At 39.1% G+C, this 19,056-nt stretch overlaps 1 protein-coding gene and 1 long non-coding RNA gene across 2 annotated transcripts; one reads left to right on the forward strand and one right to left on the reverse strand.

Moving 5' to 3' along the window:
• The first annotated feature begins 6,648 nt into the window (after window positions 1-6,648).
• On the forward strand, window positions 6,649-7,540 carry LOC6613666 (protein CDV3 homolog). Its single transcript, XM_002038100.2, is given in 2 exon segments — window positions 6,649-6,753; window positions 6,756-7,540. Coding segments are annotated over 2 exon segments (714 nt in total). The 5' UTR covers window positions 6,649-6,707; the 3' UTR covers window positions 7,424-7,540.
• Window positions 7,541-7,837: 297 nt separating this feature from the next.
• On the reverse strand, window positions 7,838-8,393 carry LOC116801592. Its single transcript, XR_004362113.1, has 2 exons — window positions 8,286-8,393; window positions 7,838-8,223 (listed from the first exon to the last, which is right to left on the reverse strand). It is a non-coding gene; the product is annotated as an uncharacterized LOC116801592 (long non-coding RNA).
• Window positions 8,394-19,056: the final 10,663 nt, after the last annotated feature.

A 19,056-nucleotide genomic window follows, 5' to 3' on the forward strand; every position in this document is an offset into this window, starting at 1 on the left:
TCAAAAGCATAGAAAATACTATGTATCTTTGTCCTTGGAAAGAGCCCGTCTTAAAAGCAATCACATTGGATAATGGCCTCCTCAAATCTCTCCGCAGATACTTCACTCCTGTCATCGCTGCATTATAATTACTATATCTGAGTTGCGTGCCCATGTGAATTTGTATCTGCGAGCGCAAACAATGGAAATTACACTTGAGTTGGCACCGACGAGTGCTGTCTCACTTGAGTCCTGTCTGCGTTGCGTGCGCTTAAATGTTTCAATATTTACTGTTTATTAGCTGCCATACAGTCGGGGTTGGGGCGGCTATCAAGTGGGCGGGGCCGCCGACAATGGCAGGCGGGGGCGTTAAGGTGTGGCAAGTGCTTAAATGCTCAATGTGTCTGGTGTGAAGTGCATATACAGGCGCTACAAGTGAACATTTAAATGGCCAGATGGTAATCTAAATGGACAAATGGCTGTTCTAAAGACATAATAACTTTAACGCCGCCCTCGAGTTTTTAAGTGATTTTTTTAATTTAACAATTAATCATGAATAACATATCAAATGTTCATTATATTCCTAAAGCACTCAAGACCAGCCATGATTTAATTAAGTTATGGCGCCTAATATGTTAAACTAACAATACCATCAAATACCATCAACACATAAATGAAAAATGTAAATAAATAATGCTGTAAATGTAGAAAAAATGCAAACTAAATGTAAATATAAAAATAAATGATAACAGAACTATCAATGTAATTTCATATATTAAATTTTAATATTAAATAAAATTTTAATTTCCGGCGCTCAATCCCAACATATTCAAGAACAAAAAAAATACTTTTATAAAATTCCATTTGAATATATGCACAATAAAATGTATTCTCCTAAATTAGTCTTCGTTGCTTTCAATTGTGCAACAAAATGTTTTGTTTTCCTAAATACAAGTTCGAGTTCCTTTTCTTTGGAAACATTTAATGGTTAAATGGTTGCACTCATATTTCGTAAGCAAAAGCGGAAAACTAAAAAGAAAAACAAAGAATATGTGAAGAAATGCATACCCGTTGCTCGTGAAGTGCTTGCATTTAATGCTATTACGCCCATATAAGGAACTTTGACATAAGATCTCTACGGAAATGATTTCGTCTGCGTTGTGCAGCTCGAGTTAACTTCATAAAAAAGAGAGCAAGTAAATATTTTTAAACTTTTGGTACAAAAGAAGTGCTCAACAAAATGTGTTTTCCACAAAATATCCGTATGTAATGTGGACAGTTCCGTTGAGTTGCTATTGTATTTGCCACAAAATGTGGCAAGTAACCCCAGGAAACACAGAGTTTGTTGTGCATGTTAGGGTTTTGTGCTAAATAGTTGAGAACTTTAAAATAAAAATTATGTGAGTGAGAAAGCTATGGTAATGTGTTTATACATTTTCAGGCTGATGACATTAGAAGCATTATTAAAAGATTTTATATCTATTCAGTTTGTTTATTTTTTATTTTTATTCACTGTTTTTTAGAACAGAACATACAATTACAATTGTTTTTTGATAATTTATTTAAATCCTTTTCGCCACTATATTATGTTAAGCTCAAAAGTAGCTTAAAGGTTTTCGGTTGTTGTTTATGACTTTGTATTTAACAACAGCCTGGGCGCCCAATGCTTCATATGTGCTCATATTAAATAAACGCCAAAAATATTTAGACTATTTATATTTCCCGTTCAGACAAAGCTAAACCCCAATCAAAAAGTCAATCCCGTGGCACACACCACCCCCACAAGGGCGTCTGAAAACTTTTGTGAAAGTCAAAGCCACAGACAGTGGCAGTCAAAAATATTAATAAACCGCAAACGCTGTCTCAGAGCCCCAAATTCCCTCTGTTTGGCTCCGTGTTCCCCTTGTCGCTTTGCGAATGATATAAACCACAGGATAAAAACTCAAATATGCAGGATCGACAATTTTCCACAGCCACGTCGGGCGGGGGTCGGATAAAGAAAAAAACTATGAAAACATCATAAATTTTCCACAGTCAGAAAAGTTTTAGAGAGCTGCTGACTCACCCACATACTCGCTGGCGCACACATACACACGCACGTACAAAGCAAACGAGAATCCAGAGCGAAGATAGCTGATTATCCAAATGAACTTTTTGCTGGCCGAATCAGTGGAAATTGCAAAAGGCCTTCCACTCACAATTAATGCCTCGATTGGAGAGAAGGGGGAATGTTGCAGCTGCAAGTGCAGCAGGTCGAGAACTCAGAACATCGCCATCGCCGATTGCAGCAGAAAACCAAGCTCACAAAGGTCACCGAATTAGTCGGTAATTTGGCTGCTGAAGGGGGGAAGGGGTTGGCAGGGCAGTAGAGCCCTCTGCACATTTTCGTAGGTCGGGTCTTGAGTTACGGGGTTCAATTTTGGTGAGTCAACCGGACCGCCTAATTGTCCTTTAATTGACTGAACTGCAAGGATGCCAGAACTGATTTCCTGGGCTCTCGGTTGAAGAGAACTTGTCATCTGATGATGTGAAAAACATTGAAGTGGGATCCATTGCAAAATAAATCCTTTCTAATTTATAGGTAAAATTTTTCCAATTTTATTTAGCTATTGAGCCGTTGTACAGCCTGTATTGTTATAGAGGTTGTTATAAATAGAACGGAAAAACATTGCACCTTGAGGTGTAACTACCGCTTACCATTAACCCTTCATATTTATTGTCTGTCAGACATAACAAACATATGTGGTCTTCAAAGGGTTTACTTTTGCCAGATCCGCTCGCGTAATACTCACATAATTATCATTTGAAAAGGCGCAATGAAAACACCAAGAAAACCATAGAGGAAATTATTGTGCAGAGTGCTGCGAAAACATTATTAGCGTATTTGGGTCACAATCGCACCAGTACAAGAGCTCGAAAAGGCACATAGACGCTCCTTGCATTGCACCAAATTCTTGCCAACTTGTAGGGAGCATTGTTTTTCCAGCGTATTTTCCACCGCACACAACTTTTTGCCATAAATACAAATATTCCCCATGTTGGGTGTACCAGTGTTTTGCCTACCATTGCTGCTCTCTGCCTTTTGTTTATTTGTTTTATTATAATAATCTGGGCCTCCACTCCCAAAGGCAACACTTGTAAGCAGAAGTGCAAGTGACTACCAACTTTTCAACTCACTTTTGGTTTGAATAACATATTTTTGTTGCTCAAACCTTTATATATGCGATATGGTTGGTCCGTAAAATTTTTAAAATACAACAAATGAGTAGAGAGATTTTTATTTTTGGTTATCATGTATATTTTTTGAATAGAGGGTTTTCTAAAGCCTTACCTTCAAATATCCACTAAAAAGCAAAATGATAAAATAAGGCAATTTTTGTATTTGAGACAAGGCGGTGAAAAGGGATGTGGTTTTTCCTAGCAATCACTTCCTCCTGGATCAGCCTGCTAGTCCTTCTGACTCCTTATTGAATGATTCAGCCAACAACTTCATCGTCCTTGCTGCGAATCATTGAAGCTTACACTCATCAACAAAATTGAGCTGGCGAGTGAAGGGAGAAGAAAAAACGAATACATCTCCGAACAAATATTATGGCAGTGGCAATATTTACACTTTTCACGCTTTTCACGTTTCGCCTGGCTTTTCATTTGCTCATTTTTGGCACTTTGCTATCTCGTCTTTATCCATTTATATATATGTATATATCCATCCAACCATCCATCTATTGAACTTCACTGTGCACTTTGCCATCTTCAACGCTTCGTTTGCCGCACTGGGTTTGCCAAAATAATATTCGTAAATAATTTTTGCACCTTGATGTGATTTGTGCGCAAAAATGTTTTCCAAATGATTTGTTTGCCTAGGTATTTGCTTTTATCTGTTTTTCCCTGCTGTTGCCGAGGTGGCAAAAAACCCCGAGCAGGAGCACTCAGTGTAATTGTATTTGCCTTTCGAACTTCCTTCGCGTCATTTTACGCCCACGCAACGAAAGTCAAATGCAAACAAATAAAACGCTAAAGAGAAAGAGGGGGCGCCAAAGAAAATTGGGGGTGGCGTGGAAAATGTGTGCCGGAAAATGGCGATGCACATTGATTAAATCAAATAAGACGAAGTCAAATAAGAAAATTGGATAAAGGCAATACAACAATTTTGTTTCGTCAAGGCGAACATATTTCAGCATACCGCAACATTTCAGTTTGAATTCGTTTATCTGGAGCTTTAACATGGTCTTCATAATGCAAAAGTGTGATAACCAAATTTAAATTTAAAATTGATCTAAAATGAATTGAATTTACCTAATTGCCAAACTAACAAGTTTAATGAAATATATTTCTGATAAAGCAATTTATGTTTTTTTAGTTTCCCCGTATTTCGGTGTGCGTTGCTCTTTTCGGCTGGACTTGGAAAACGTGATGCCGCCAAGTTTCCCGCAAGAACTTTGTTATTTCCCAAACAATTTTCATGGCACGCAGGCAGGCGAACGGTGAGAAAAGCGCGAGCCTCCCTACGTGCGTGCTGCGGAAAAGTGTATAATTTAAATATGTGTTGTAACACTTTGCTTTAATGGCTGTAAGTTGTGCGGCGACTACAAATTGTCGGTCTGTGGCCGCCAGTAACTGACTCATTGTCAGTAAAAATAAAAGAAAAATTGTTAACTCTACGGCGGCTGTGGGCGATAAACGGCTTTAAAGTAATCGAGTCGCATAATAAGCATAAAAATATAATGCCCATATAAGCTTACAAAGTACAGCGAAGGACGGACGGGGGGGTGAAATAAAATAAAACTGAATGGAAAAGTTGCGAACTGAAAACTGCTACTGATGGCACCACCGATGATGGCGATGATGATGTCATCAACGAGACACCACGCAAGGATGTTCCCGAATTATGCATCCTGGTGGTTGAATATACCCAGTCGAGAGCACAAAACTCCAACGAAATCAATAACAATAACACTGGAGCTGAGATCTGAAGCAGACGTCGCCAACTCTCCGGCCAGACGTCCCGGCAAAGTGGCGCCAATATTTTTAGCAGTCTCGGTTCCGGATCGGGGTTGATTACCTCCCCGCATCCGCCTGGAAAATCAACCCCCGCCCACCCTTGCACATCCCTTGCCAGTGTTTGTCCTGTTCCGTCTGACTTGTCATGGCTTTTTGATGGCTCTGGTTTGGGGCTTTCCTCCGATAGTTTTCACTGTTGGCCCTCCTCGACTTTTGTGCAGCGTGTGTTATTCGTGACTCATGTAGCTCGGAATTTTTAAGTCTGATGTGCTCAAATTTATTTACTCTAAATGAAACAACAGTAATATTCCTTTGAACCCGGCAGCTTTCCCAATCAGATTTTTTCCCTCCCTCGAGGTCTATCCGAATTTTTAATTAAAACTCGAGGAAATGTATAATAAGGGTATTTGTATATTGTTACTCTAATTTGTAAGCCCTGCAGTTGCTGGCCAAATTCACTTTGAACTTTTAATTGGCGTCTGGTGTTAATTGAATATTAATTAATTACAGACTGACAACTGCAGTGGCGATTTCTCGCTCTTGTAACTGATTAAACAAATTAAATCGTCCTGCGGCTAAGAAGAAATTTTGAAAGAAGATCCAGTCCACTTTGAACAAAAGTAACTCAAATATTTGGTCTTTTTTTTTTTATTTTTGATCATTTGACGCCATAAATATTTGAAAAAGTCCATTAGTCAGACTCGCATGTATGTATGTATATAACCTAGTTAAAAACATTCTTCACAGCAAGGACCATTTTCTCTACAAGTCTTTATGTGATACGCTTTGCACCCACACAGACACACGCTCATCTGGTTGCACTAATTAAATAATAAATTTAAGTAGAGACATGTTCATGGGATGTTGTGGCGGTGTTCTATAACATATATGTACGAATGCTTGCTGTCTTTTGACCAGCGCCTTTGTTGTATGTCATCGTCATTTCATAAAAAGCTTCTGCCATGACGACAAGGACGACCTGCACTTGCAGGTCCCGCCACTGAATTCACATTGCGTTCCTGTTTCTGGTAATTACTCAAGCAGACGTCGAGGATTCGAGGAGGACCTCCTGCTCGGGCGCCATCTACTTCCCACTTGTCGGCTGGCAAACATAATGAACATATGTGACTACTCGTGACACGGCACACTGGCGTAAAAAGGCTCTCTCGACCCACACACAAGCACACCCACGCCCACAGGGACAAGTGGGCGTATGCAATGGCTGCACAAAAGGGGCGTGGCCGGGGCATTACGCGCACATAATTCTAATTAGTGGCATATGCCACCAGATAGCAGATACCATTGCCCACAGTAACCAGTGCATAGTCCATGTCTCAAATTATGTTATTACGCCTTTTGAGCGCACGGATAATATAGCCATGGCTATGGAGTAAAAAAGATGGCATAGATGGCGAAAAAATCTATAAGGATATTTTTAAATATGTGGGCGTCTGTTATCTTAGACTAGGAGCTTAAGAAGGCGCCGTTAAAATGGTTACCTATATATTACCCACTTATAATTTCACTTTAGTTCTACATGTTTGTTTTTCCTTGCAGAGAATCTGTAACTACATCATTGTGTTAACTATTTAATATTTATTTGTCTATGTAATAAGTAGACATTGATTTAAACATCACAAACAGCACTCAAAACGATTGAAGCTTCAAGTCACTTTCAAGAAATTTTGGTACCGTCAACAACAAATTCGGAAAATAAGCTGAGCAGAATGGCCAGTCTTGATGATTTCTTTGCCAAGAAAGACAATAAAAAAACTAAAAAAAAAAACCCAATTACTTGGCCACCGATGAGCTGTACAAAACGCTGGAGGAATCTGCAAAGTTGGCCACGGATGACGATTACGTAAAGAGTCTGGAAAACGAGAATCGTACAGAGGGGCCAACTGAAACTACAGGATCGGCTATGAAATCGTTGGAATTTTCACTTCTTTACCCAAATGAATCTGTTGAAGAGGAGGATGAATGGTCTCAATTTACAGAGGATAATCGTATGCAGCACATGAGCTTGCGCCACAGTTCTGGCTCAGCAATTCTGGCTCAATTGGCCGTCGGCGAGGTCAAAGCTCAAGATTCGGTGCAGAACGATACAGGTGGCGATGGCGTGGACGTGGGTCAGCAACTTGATGATGACATCGGCAATACCACTTGTCCCTGGGTGAAAATGAAGCACCCACTTTGGCAACAGAAGCTGAAGGAGCCGATGTCCTTGGAGCAGCCAAATAAGAAAGAACCGTCCGAGGTTAAGAGTCAAATCTACATACCACCTGCTCTCCGCCAGAGCCAAGGTGACTTCAATCACCGCGATCAGGCTGAGAGCCGTCTGCGCAAGGTTCCATCCAAAATGTCGGGAAAACCTCAAGCTCCTGATCTCAACAGTGACGAGTATTTCCCCAGTCTTAGCAAAACACCCAAACGCACCAAGTAGCCATATCACGATGATACACTCTTTAAACTTACCGTTTGTATTCACTATGTTTAACGATATCAATTTCTCTGGTCGATCTGATGCGGTGCCTCGATTAAATAAAATTGAAAGCAATCAGCCGCCCCTCTGTTTTAGTGGCGTTTTACTCGTAAACAAATTTGCACTCAACAGGCCCATTAGCATTACACGTCTTTTTGGCTGGTCCCCGACGTGTCGTTAGCCGTAAACGAGCCAAATATTTACAATCAAATGGGGCTTAGCCCTAAATGCACCCGGCGGACTGTAAAGAAAACCAAAAACGGCAAATTACGACATGGAATTTTGTGATTGTTTCCACAGAATGCATGCTAAATATTTAATTGGATTTATTAAGCCTGTTGATAGCAATATATGAAGTGAAATGATAGTGGGCGATCTTAGAATTATACGTTGAATTTATTAACATCTATTTCCGATGGCATAATCTTTCATCGAACACAAATTTTTGGATCCATTTCGCCTAACAACTTTTCAGCATGGCTCCTCATCTTCGACGAGGCCTCACGGCTGCAATCTTAAAAGCTCCTGTTCCAGATCGCGGATAAAGAAAACCTACATTCCTTCTAAGCAGGCTAACAATGTCCTCCATACGGTCCGTAGCACGAGCAGCAACCATATGGGCCACAAGGACCGCAGCAGTGGTTGACCGAACGGAACCACTGGCCATTGTAGGGTCCGCAGAGCAGGCAGGGTCCCAGTCCGCCAGTCGGTCCACAGCAAGTGCCGGGCATCGAGCACATTCCTGGATTGCACATTATGTTCTGAAAACGGAACGAATCGAAGATATTTTCAAGAAAGAAAATTTTTGATTTTTCACACTCACATTAGCCTGATTACGGAAGTAGGATTTTCAGTCCCAGAAATTTGGTAGTCGTCCAAATAGATGTTTTCTGTTGGAGAACCGAAACTAGAATGAGCTAAACCCACTCGCCTGGTTCACTAAGTGCTACAGATTTAACTTTGATTTCATGGCCTTCTATGTTGTAATTCATGGCCTGCTTTTAAAGAGCTTTTCTCGAAATTTAAAAATTTTATTATACATATTACGAAGCCTGTTATCTAATTCGTTTTAAGAATTTTAATTCATAAAACCGTTCCCGTTTGTTTGTGTGTCCCATAAAATTCCACTCCATTGCTCCTCCAAAAATACTTCACTGCGTCTCGAAGGACATCCCATTCCCCTAAAACTCTCGATGTCATAATTTAGCCAAAGGCGCAACAAGTCGGAAAAGCCAAGCCGCGACTGATTTTTCCTCTTTGCCCCACCTTTCATTGTTTTACCGAGAGCAGAGTTTTCTTAAGCATTTTGTGTTGGGCAATGCACACAAACCTATTTTTCTTCGCAGCCCGGGATTCCGTCTTCTTGTTTACGGACAACAGAGCCGGGATTCGCAGTCAAAGTGAAGTAAAGTCACTTGACAAGTTTTGTCACGTGCGTCACATGTTGGAATGCCCACCAAGACCACCCACTTTTCCGACTCCCCAACCTATCCCCAATCCTATTTCCACTCTGGCTTCTGAGCATTTCAAGCAATTTTCCAGGCATGCCTTGCCGCTTCTGTCGTTGTCGTCATTTCATTGTTTCAAAATTGTTGCTCATGTTGTTTCTGTTGTTGACCTGGTTCTCTGTTTTCTTTTTTTTTTTTTTTGCCACGTTTCTTGGTTGCCAACCGGGGGCTTCAACTGAAAAGAGCTCTTGCTGGCGTAAATGTGTTTGTGATTATTTAGTTATGGCATCTAATTGAGTTTTGTGTTTGTTTGGCTGGCGCGGGAGTGTGCAAAGTGTGCTTATACAATAGCTAATTGAGTCGATTACCCCAACACTTCTCACGTTTTCATCCAAAATAAGCTATAAAGCTGATTGTAAAGGGATTATTAATTAAACAATCTTGAAGTTCTTAATTTTTATAAATTTAAGAGAGTAAGTAAAAAGAACTGAAGGATTACTCAATTCTCTACATTTTACAAGTTTATTTACTTATAAACCGAATGTACATCGATTTTCCAACATCACTATCACGTCTATTACTTAATCGAATTAAATAAAGAAAAGGCAAGGAAAATTTGATCGGATTAACTTCTTATCTTTTACCAACATTAAATTAAAGCACTTCCGCCCTTCGTAAATAGCCCGTTCGTTTGGTGGTGGCTCTTTCGTCTGGTTGAGCTTATTTTCTGTTCCGATTCCGGAACCCCGAATACCCCGGGAAAATTCCCGTACCCCCTTCCGTGGCCAAACATCATCTCCATCGCGTGTTGGTCTCGTATTACAGCATTGCATACTTGCAGGCGCGTGCGCTCCCATTCGATTTGAACTCCGTGGCGACTTTAAGGAAAATGCATCGAAGAGCCGAATATGTTGTGACTGTGAAGCTTAATGTTTCGTGTTGATGTGACTTTTTTCTACTGTTTTTTCCGGCTTCTTCACTGGCATTTTTACAGTTTTCAGCAATGCCTTTTCCAGCCCGCTCAGAAGTTCAATGTCCGCCATTTTATGAGCGTCCGTGCAGCGGAAGTTTTGGAGCGATAAGTTTTTTGTTCCGTTCTTATGTTTTTGATTTATTTGTTTGTAACTCACAGCTTAAAAGCGGAAGAAAACTCCATTAGAAATTTTAATAATAACTAATAATGCATAATTGCACAATAAATTTTAAAATATACAGACATATTTAATTAGGAAAGCTACAGGTGCTCACTTAGATTATACATAGCTAATTTATTTATATTTATTTATTTTAAATTCACAAAATATTAATTATTTGTTTAATTATAAAATTATAATGAGTAACATTATAAATAGAAATTAATCTTAATATACAATTTGGAATCTTTAATATATAATTATTATTATAGACAACACAGGAACTTTTGAGGTAATAAAAATAAATCTCTGATTAATAAATTGGCCAAATACCTTCAAAGGAAGTCTGTTGTGGTCACTCGCCTGTCTGAATAATCCAGCGATGGGGACTTTTATTGACGAAGCACTTGCAGTCAGGCGCAGTGGAAATGGATGCTGTCTGACTTTGTCAGTGAATCAGTGAATCAGGATACCATATCTATATCTGCAGCAGTCCGTGCATCGGCATCAACAACATGATTATCGTTGTGTGGGAATTAGAGCGAGTCAAGTGAACTCCTTGCTTGCATTTTCCCTTTCGCTCACCCCATTGCAATGGCATTTCTGCAGGGAAGCATAACTTATGCCCATTGTAGTTATGCATTGAATGTTTTGCTGAAGTGAACAACCAAACAACTGCTCAATCACTCACCGAATCCATCAGTCAATGCACAAAAGCCTCGACAATGTGAAGACGATTGTGGACTTATAAAGCCCTGCCAGTATTTATCCGCCCGAGTGGAGTTTACCTATGGCCAATTATACGTTCGCGGAGAAATAAGCAATTGTGGGAGCTGACTTTGCATTGTGAATTCCATAGGTTTTGACAGAATAGAGAGCGCGATTATATCTGGGGATTTTGCTATTGAGCGAGTGTTGGAATCTTCGGAATCGTGCATAATTATAAGATTATAATTAGATAAAATGTTCAGCCTTAAATTAAGCCAAATAAACAAGCCAGTTAAAGCGCCAAAACTTATGAAACAACTCATGCAACAGTTACCATAAAATGGGCAGCCCACTAAGTAGTTTACTTAACATAATTCAAGCCATTTAAGTTTCGCGACATAAAAATCCATAAAATTTTTGTAAACTAATGACGTACAATTTAAATACCTTCTGAAAAAAGTATATTATATATAATAATATTAGCATTAAATATTCCTATGGCCGTTGAGTTTTTTTTGTAATCTTTTGATTAAAATAAGAATATTCCAGCTAGGGTATCAAATGCTTCTCATGCTCCACCAACTGCTATTACTCATTGGCCATTTAGTTACCACACAGCAAATGACCCTTGATATTCCATTTTTGATCTGATTTGCACTCTTCTCCATCGATATAAACACACACATAGAAATCAAATTAATATTTTTTGCCCATCAGCAAATGGAATTGATTTTCTCCACTGCCCAGAAATTTGCAATTATACAAAAAGGTTTTTGCCATGCAATATGTAAACAAAACCAATTTCAAGTGTTTGCATTCGGTGAATTTAAATTTTCGGCTATTGACCATAGAGGCAGTTGAAAAATATGCGCATAAATCATGCAATTAATCTTAATTTGAGCTACTAGACCAGATGTCCGCACCTGTTTCAATAAATCTAATGAATTGCCTCTTTAAAGTGTCGTTAAATTCAAGTTATGGGATAAAACCCTAGAAGAGCAGTGCCAGAAAAAAACTTTATAATTAAAACTTCACGCACGTTTTGGCCAAGTAAATAGCACAGACGCCCAACACAAAGCCAACACTAGCGCAAACGGCAGCCCTGGTTTAGGTCCTTTTTGTACGCATCCAGCGTGCGAGAATTTTGTGTTGCATACTTAAGTGGGCAGAGTCTTCAGAGACATGGCAAACATATGCCATGGTTAAAGGATACGCCAGGGTGGGGTAGTGGCAATGCTGGGCCTTGAGATTGACACTAATTATGGTACCCAATCTTTCTGCCAGTTCCTCGCATTTAAATACTGACCAAAGTTTAGCAACGCCTGGAGACCAGGGCTTTTCAGCTGTGTAACCATCTCGTAACTGGCAAACATATTATTCATGAGCAACTGGAAAAACAACAGCAACCAAAATTGTAAGTCAAATGAAAGTTCATATGTAAATATTTTCAACATGGCTTGTTTGTTTTAAAATTTGGCCGAATAGTTTGGGTTTGGTCAGTTGATTGTGGGTTGCTGCATAAATAAATGAAAATGCTACAGTTCAAAACGGTCCATAGTTTCAGTCTTGGTTGTTTTTCCACCTACGACTAAAGTTGAACTACTTTTATTAAATTATTTCGTTTGACTATTATGAAAATTGTTGAGAATAAGTGCCTTAAATATTTGTGAAAAGAACGCAAACCCTTTAACGACCAACCTGAATGAGCGAGAGTCATTTCGAGATAATTGTCTGAGAATAGTTCGATGCATGTCGGCGGTTTCGTTTCATTTTATTTTTCGCATTTTAATTGTATGCAAATTATTGTAAACTGTTGCGGCTTTGTCTTTTGTGCAGGACAAACGGTTCGTTCGTACATCGAAATCACACTTACGAAGGGGTATAATGTGTTTTTAATGATGAAGGAAAAATTTAATTCTGATAAAATAAAGTTTGGTACCAACTTAATTGATTAATACCCATTAAATCAAATAATCAAATTAAATAATTAATAATTTGTATGCGTTCCTTAAATGCATTAAAGCAACTATGCCACCCCTCATATTCAATTATTTTTTTACATACTGCATTCCAGGCGATTGTTTCAGTGTCTGCTGGCCATTAAGGCAAGGTTTGCGTTCAAAGTTCGCTCTTTCTGTTATTTCAGCGAAAACATTTGTCACCCAATTGCTGCTTTTTCCCTTCCGGCTCACATAAAATGGTTAATTTCATTGAAAAGTGCATTTATTTGCATTTCCCATGCAAGGCAGCCCAAAAAGTTATTGCATTTAATTATATAGAATGTGTTTTCAGTATTGTTCTTTCATGTATGAGGAGGGTTCATAGTTAAAAATGTGTAGAATTAAAAAAGACCATTACATCGATTGTAAGCGATTGCAAAAAGGAACAAATAGATTGTAAAATGTTTTATTTTTGTTTAATTGAAAATATGTTTGAATTGCGAAATGTAATTTGCCAACTACATTGTCTTTAAAATCGATAGCTTAAATATATTTGTGCATGAAAACGACTATAGCGAATGTGCTTTTTCCACGTTCATCCTATTTCTTATATGAATTGTTTTACAAATAATTTACAAAAACAATTTTTTGTATGACTTTCAACGCTTTTAAAATTATTATTTAACTGTCATCAGCACGCGGTGTCGCCGGCGTCTACGACTTTGAAAAAACGCAGGACCACTGCTAGAGCAAAGTAAAAAAAAAATCTTAACTCTGGAACATCATTATTCACATAGCACAAGGCAGGATTATCACATCGAGCAAGGAAAGCACCAAGTAAAAGCCAGACAAAGAGGCAGGCTCAAGTGAAAGTCAGGCAGCCATGGTGCAAATCATCGTAAAATGTAAAAAAAATTCTGTCTAAGAAAATTGTAAAAATTATTGGTAAAAGTCACAAAAGACACAAAAAAACTGAACAAGGCCATCTAGTATTGATGGACAAGCTTGTTCTTCGACAAGGAGGATAACTTTTTGCCGTACTTTAAAAGGATGTCCATTACTTGTCGACCTTGATTGTAGTCCTTCATTTTGTGGTTAAAAAAACTTGCTAGCCATGGCTCAAGAATTCCAAACCGAAAACCCAAATCTTTTCGTTTGATAAATGTCTGCCATAGTATTAAGTAACTTGCAGTTTTTTTTTTGATAAATTAAAAATGTGTATTGTTTTGCCAAGGATACTTGAAGTTTCCTTTTTACGTTTTGTATTTTGTCTGATTAATAGTAGAGTAGAGTAGTATTTTCATATTAAAAGTAATTTAAAAACATTTTAACGCCCACAAAGAACATTAAGCTGTCACGCTCACGATTTTGAAATAAAGCGATCGCTCAGCATAGCGATATCGCTTCTACGTTATTTAAAATTATTAAAATTGTTCGACTACAGAATTGTAATTGACATGGAAAAAGTAATTGTATCACTTTCAATTTCAACGAATTAACCCCTGCAAATGAGCCGCTCTGGTTTCCTGCAACAAGACAAACAACTTCATTTCCTCAACATACTTAATCATCCTTTAAGTCCTTCACCGCACCACCTAATGGCCAGCGAGCCACCGCAATCTTTAAGCCCAAACCAGATCAAACCCTCATTTTCGTGCTGCGGCAGGGCGTAAATGTGGGGGGCGTGGCAAATATTATCAGTGTAATGTTGCATGGCGTCCCAGCCGTCCACAGCAATCTATCAGCAGAACGTTAAGGTAGAGATAGGCCATTGTGCAGGTGGTGCTGGCCAGGCCAAAAGGGTTTTCATCGTCGTCCTCGTACTTGTTGTCGGTATGGAACGGTATTCGTGGCCCGGATAATGGGGGGCCGATAGGGTTGCCAAATGCAGCTCCATCCGAGACTACCAATCTGCAATCATCTCCGACTGCCTGCCGTTGATGATGCCAATAAAGTGCTTTTTGTTGTTTATACCGATAATGATGTGTCATCCTGTCCGACTGACTGGCAAATGGGCTTTAAGCCCCCGTCCCTCTGGCTTTAAGCGATTTCTTTATTTGACATTTTCTTGGGTGGTCACCAAGGGTTTACCAATGTTAACGGTGAACAAATGCAAATCTGCAACCCCTCCCCGACCCACAGGTTAGGCAAGTTAAAGACTTTTCTATGCAAATTAAGTTGACCCTCGATAACCCCAAATATTGGCCTTTTTAAGTGTCCCGAGCAGACTATTGGATAAATTATGAGCTACGCGGGAATGCGGCAAAGTAAAGCAACGCTGCAAAAAATAATAACTTTCCATTGAAGAGATATTTTACGACAATTATGCACTTGCGTTATTGCGAAACTTTACAATTTTTATTTAATTTGCCTTTATTTATTCATATGGCAAGCGGTTTATTGCATTGCTATGACAACACATAAATGAAGAAAATCATCGCGAAATGGAACATGCGGTATGGTATGGGCGATTGAGTTGGATCGTATATTATGAATATAAGTGCAGTGTAAAGGGCGAGATTAAAGATATGTGTGGTAATTTGGGGTAATAAATTAAATGCAGCATTAAGCCGCATTACAAAATTAACAAATAAATGCAATCTTAAATCATTTTCAATTTGCTGCTGTATGATGTCGAATACGCTAAAGCTTAAAACCAAAAAAAAGGGTGACTTTATAAAATTTATAAAAACACATATTTCCAATTGTCTACATCTCTTTAATATCTTATGATTGAAAACCAAAACTGAAGCGGCTTTCTCAAAAGTTAATTACTTTTTTCTGTACCATTTTGATACAGTTTTTCCCATGGTATTTCCACACTTTCATTGCATGTGTAAAATATTTACACTCTTTTTGTTAACTACATATCTGTTAATGTAAGAAGCTTCCCATGCATGTATTACAACCAGCAACCAACAGATCCAGCACAGCAGCTGGTAGATACAAGATGAATAAAAATAAAAATAATTCTTTAATGCGAAAACTGGCGGGCGACATAATAAAAATGCGCATATGCATACAAGGGTATGCCTTACATTGTATATGGGCGAAAATGTATATTATATGTGGGCTTCACCAAATGTTCGTCGTTGCAATTTTTACATTTCTGCGGCCACGCACAAAAGCCAGCCTCGCCCGCCCACTCGATCACGCCCTCGATCCGTCCGCTTTCGTCCTGGGCATCAAGTGAAGTACTCCAAAAAGCCCAACCCATAGTTTCCTCGGCTCATGCAAATGAAGTTATCCTGAGGTTATTTGTGGCTGTCGTTATGATGTCGGTGGAGTGGAGAATGGAGAACGAGGACGGGTGCAACCGGATATGTTGCCATAGCCATAGCTGAGGCCAGTGCCAGTGCCTGGCAATTGATTAAAGCTTAATTGAATTTAAAGTCAAGTCGAGGGCTTTAAGGATTAATTACAATGTCGTTGGACGGCAGACATATCACTGGAATTGATGAGCCCCGCCCCGCCATTCTTCGGCCAGCCAGGCAGGCAGTCAGTCGACCAGCCTGCATTCCGGCCACAATCTTCTTAACCGAATCACGCAAGCCGATAAGGACACGACACCAGGTTGTGTGCATCTTCTTCGGCCAGAGTTTGACCAGCCAGTGTTTCGCTTAAACCTAATTAATTATGGCAATTAATTGCAAATGCATTGCCCGGGCAAAAGGCAACACTCCACACCCCGCCGACCACAAAAGCCATCTGACAACTGACCGACTTTCGCCGCAAGGCCGGCGACTCAGCCGGGCTTATTCCGCCCGACTTGGTTTCCATTCCATTCCTTTCCGTTCCTTTCCTTTCCTGTCCGACTCCCTGAACCTCTGACATACGAGAAGGCCACCGTCGTGATTAGACAATGAAATGCGAAACTGATAATTGGCTAAGCAGCTAAAAGAGAACGACGATAAATGCTTTCGCCTTTCCATTGTTTGTCTTGGCATTAGGCGAACTGGCAAATGTGTCAGCTGCAAGAATTTAATGCTCAGTTATGTTTAAATTTTAAACCCCGCACCGGCCAAAGCCGAGAATATATGTGTGTTCACTCAATATTATTCAAATTTAACGTGTGCATATCCACATGCTATAGCGCTAATTTATTGTGATAAATCCGAGCCTTATGCTGCCGGTCAACACTGGCTTCTATGTTCAATTGTTTGGTTGAATCATTAATCCTTGGCAATAAAATTTAATGAAATTTCATTAAAAAAGATATTTTAAATGTCACAACATTTTGAAATGAAAAGTTTTGCGTTAAAACAGTTTAATGTTTAAAGCAGCTGAACTAAAAGTGTATACATATGCTAAATTGCATAACACAAAAGCTTTTACTCAAGTTTTTTGTTAAAAAAAACATGCCAAATTTACAGAATCACAACTGTTTTCCAATATTGTCAACGACAAAACATTGCTTCGTAGCAGATCAAGCTCCACCTTGACATTCCTATGGATCCCAAACGTGTTTATACATCCTGACTCCTGTCTCGGGTCGGAAATTAATACACTTCCGTTTTTGGGTCTGCCATCGCATTACTCAAAATGTGTTTTTGCCGCTTTCCACGCACAAAGAGACATAAAAATTAATTTGCTTTTGCCGTCGTCAGGATGCCGGAAGCTCGCTGTAATCAACCGACAAATAAATTAACACTGCATGATGAAGGGCACGAGGATAGAAGCTCTCTGCGCTCCGGATTTTTATGAGCGCCTGGCAAATTGTTAGCCCCGCGAATTTTTTGACCTTTCACTTGATTTCCGTTTATGACTAACCTTAAACCCATTTTTGGCAATATTTTACCCATTTTTTTCCACCAGTTTTGCTGCCCCGTCGTTTAATTTTTAGGCGCCCGGCGAAATGAGAAGGAAAATAAATGTTTTTTAATATGCAGGGCACGTCACGTTTGCAGGCATTATTCAATAAGCAATTTAAAAGTGGCGCGAATCTCCCGTGTTAAAAAGTAAATATTAAATAGGGTCAATGCAAATAAAACGAAAACAAATACGTAATCGTGTTGGCCATATTAAAAAGAATCTGATGAACAGAATTTAAAAAATGAATGGAATTTGCAAAATTCATATTAAGTATAAATTTGTATTGAAAGAATACAGTTAAATTGGCGTTAAATACAGTTCATACGAATTTCATTTAATAGCATTCTTTATCTTATTTTCAGTGCTATATGAGCTTACCGAAAATAAACCTTTTGCGCTTTACAGTTACAGAAACGTATTAATCATGCTACTGTTGTTAATTTATTCTGTGCAAAAAGTTTGCTAGTTCAACAAAAGCTTTAAACTTCCCCGCGATAATTGTTGGGAGGCACTCGGCCCCCGACCAAAGCTAAATTTTGGGAAAAATAGAGGGACTGCCAAGCCGCCCTTGCCAATTACTAACCAAAAACCAGCCACAACAATGTTAGATGCTTAAAATGTCGACGAAGCGCACATTAGGCTTAATTATAAGCAAGCAGACAAACGAAGCGCTTGAACATTACCCAAAACCAAAACAACACGTATACGCCCCCGATGTCCGGGAAAGGACATTGTTCCCACCGTATAGTTGTTGTTATTACAGCCTGTTATGGTGGGCAGAAAACTTCACTTGCATAACTAGCGGACCAACCTAAATGACCGAAGGACAGGGTAAAGTTTTGGCCTTTAATTTCGAGTGCTGCAACGGTCACACTGGTCAGCCGGCATGCAACCGTGGGAGTGCCAGTATGATCAACTGTGGCTGTATTTTTAAATACATTTGGGCTCCTTCAAGTAATTATAATTCATATTCAAAATTAACTTATAAAATTACTCAAAGTAATCTATTTTTATATAGCTTAATTAAACTATTACCAATAAATACCATACCTTAATATTTGATATTCGAATTTAAAGTGCTAACCCTAGCTGGTTGTCCTAATATCTAGACAGACGGTCAACACTACTAAATGTGTGAGAGGAAAACGTGCGTTTGGCACTTGTTGTTATTGCTGGAAAACTTTGGCAGAAATCCCCACCATCTGCGCTGCATCTGCATCCTGTGCGGCTAGCCTGCCTTCGTTGTTGTCTAAACAACTTTTCACTTCCCCCAAATTCCCCAAGCACCCACCATTCTTTCCTCGTCCTCGTTGTTTGTGGCTCATTAAAGCATTAATCATAAGATGGCGGAACGATGTTTGGTTTGAGTGTACACATAGCAATGTGGTCCTGGTCACGATTGTACAACTTTAATGGCATCACGTCGGCCATCTCAATTTCTTTCACTTGGGTTGCTCAGATATGAGTGCAAACTTTACACACATAAGCAGATACACTGCGAGATGAAATTGTGAAGATATATGTGTTATTTTAAGCCGAAACCAGTCCTTTAC

Source organism: Drosophila sechellia, chromosome 2L (genome assembly GCF_004382195.2).
Source record: "Drosophila sechellia strain sech25 chromosome 2L, ASM438219v1, whole genome shotgun sequence".
NCBI classification, from domain to species: Eukaryota; Metazoa; Arthropoda; class Insecta; order Diptera; family Drosophilidae; genus Drosophila; species Drosophila sechellia.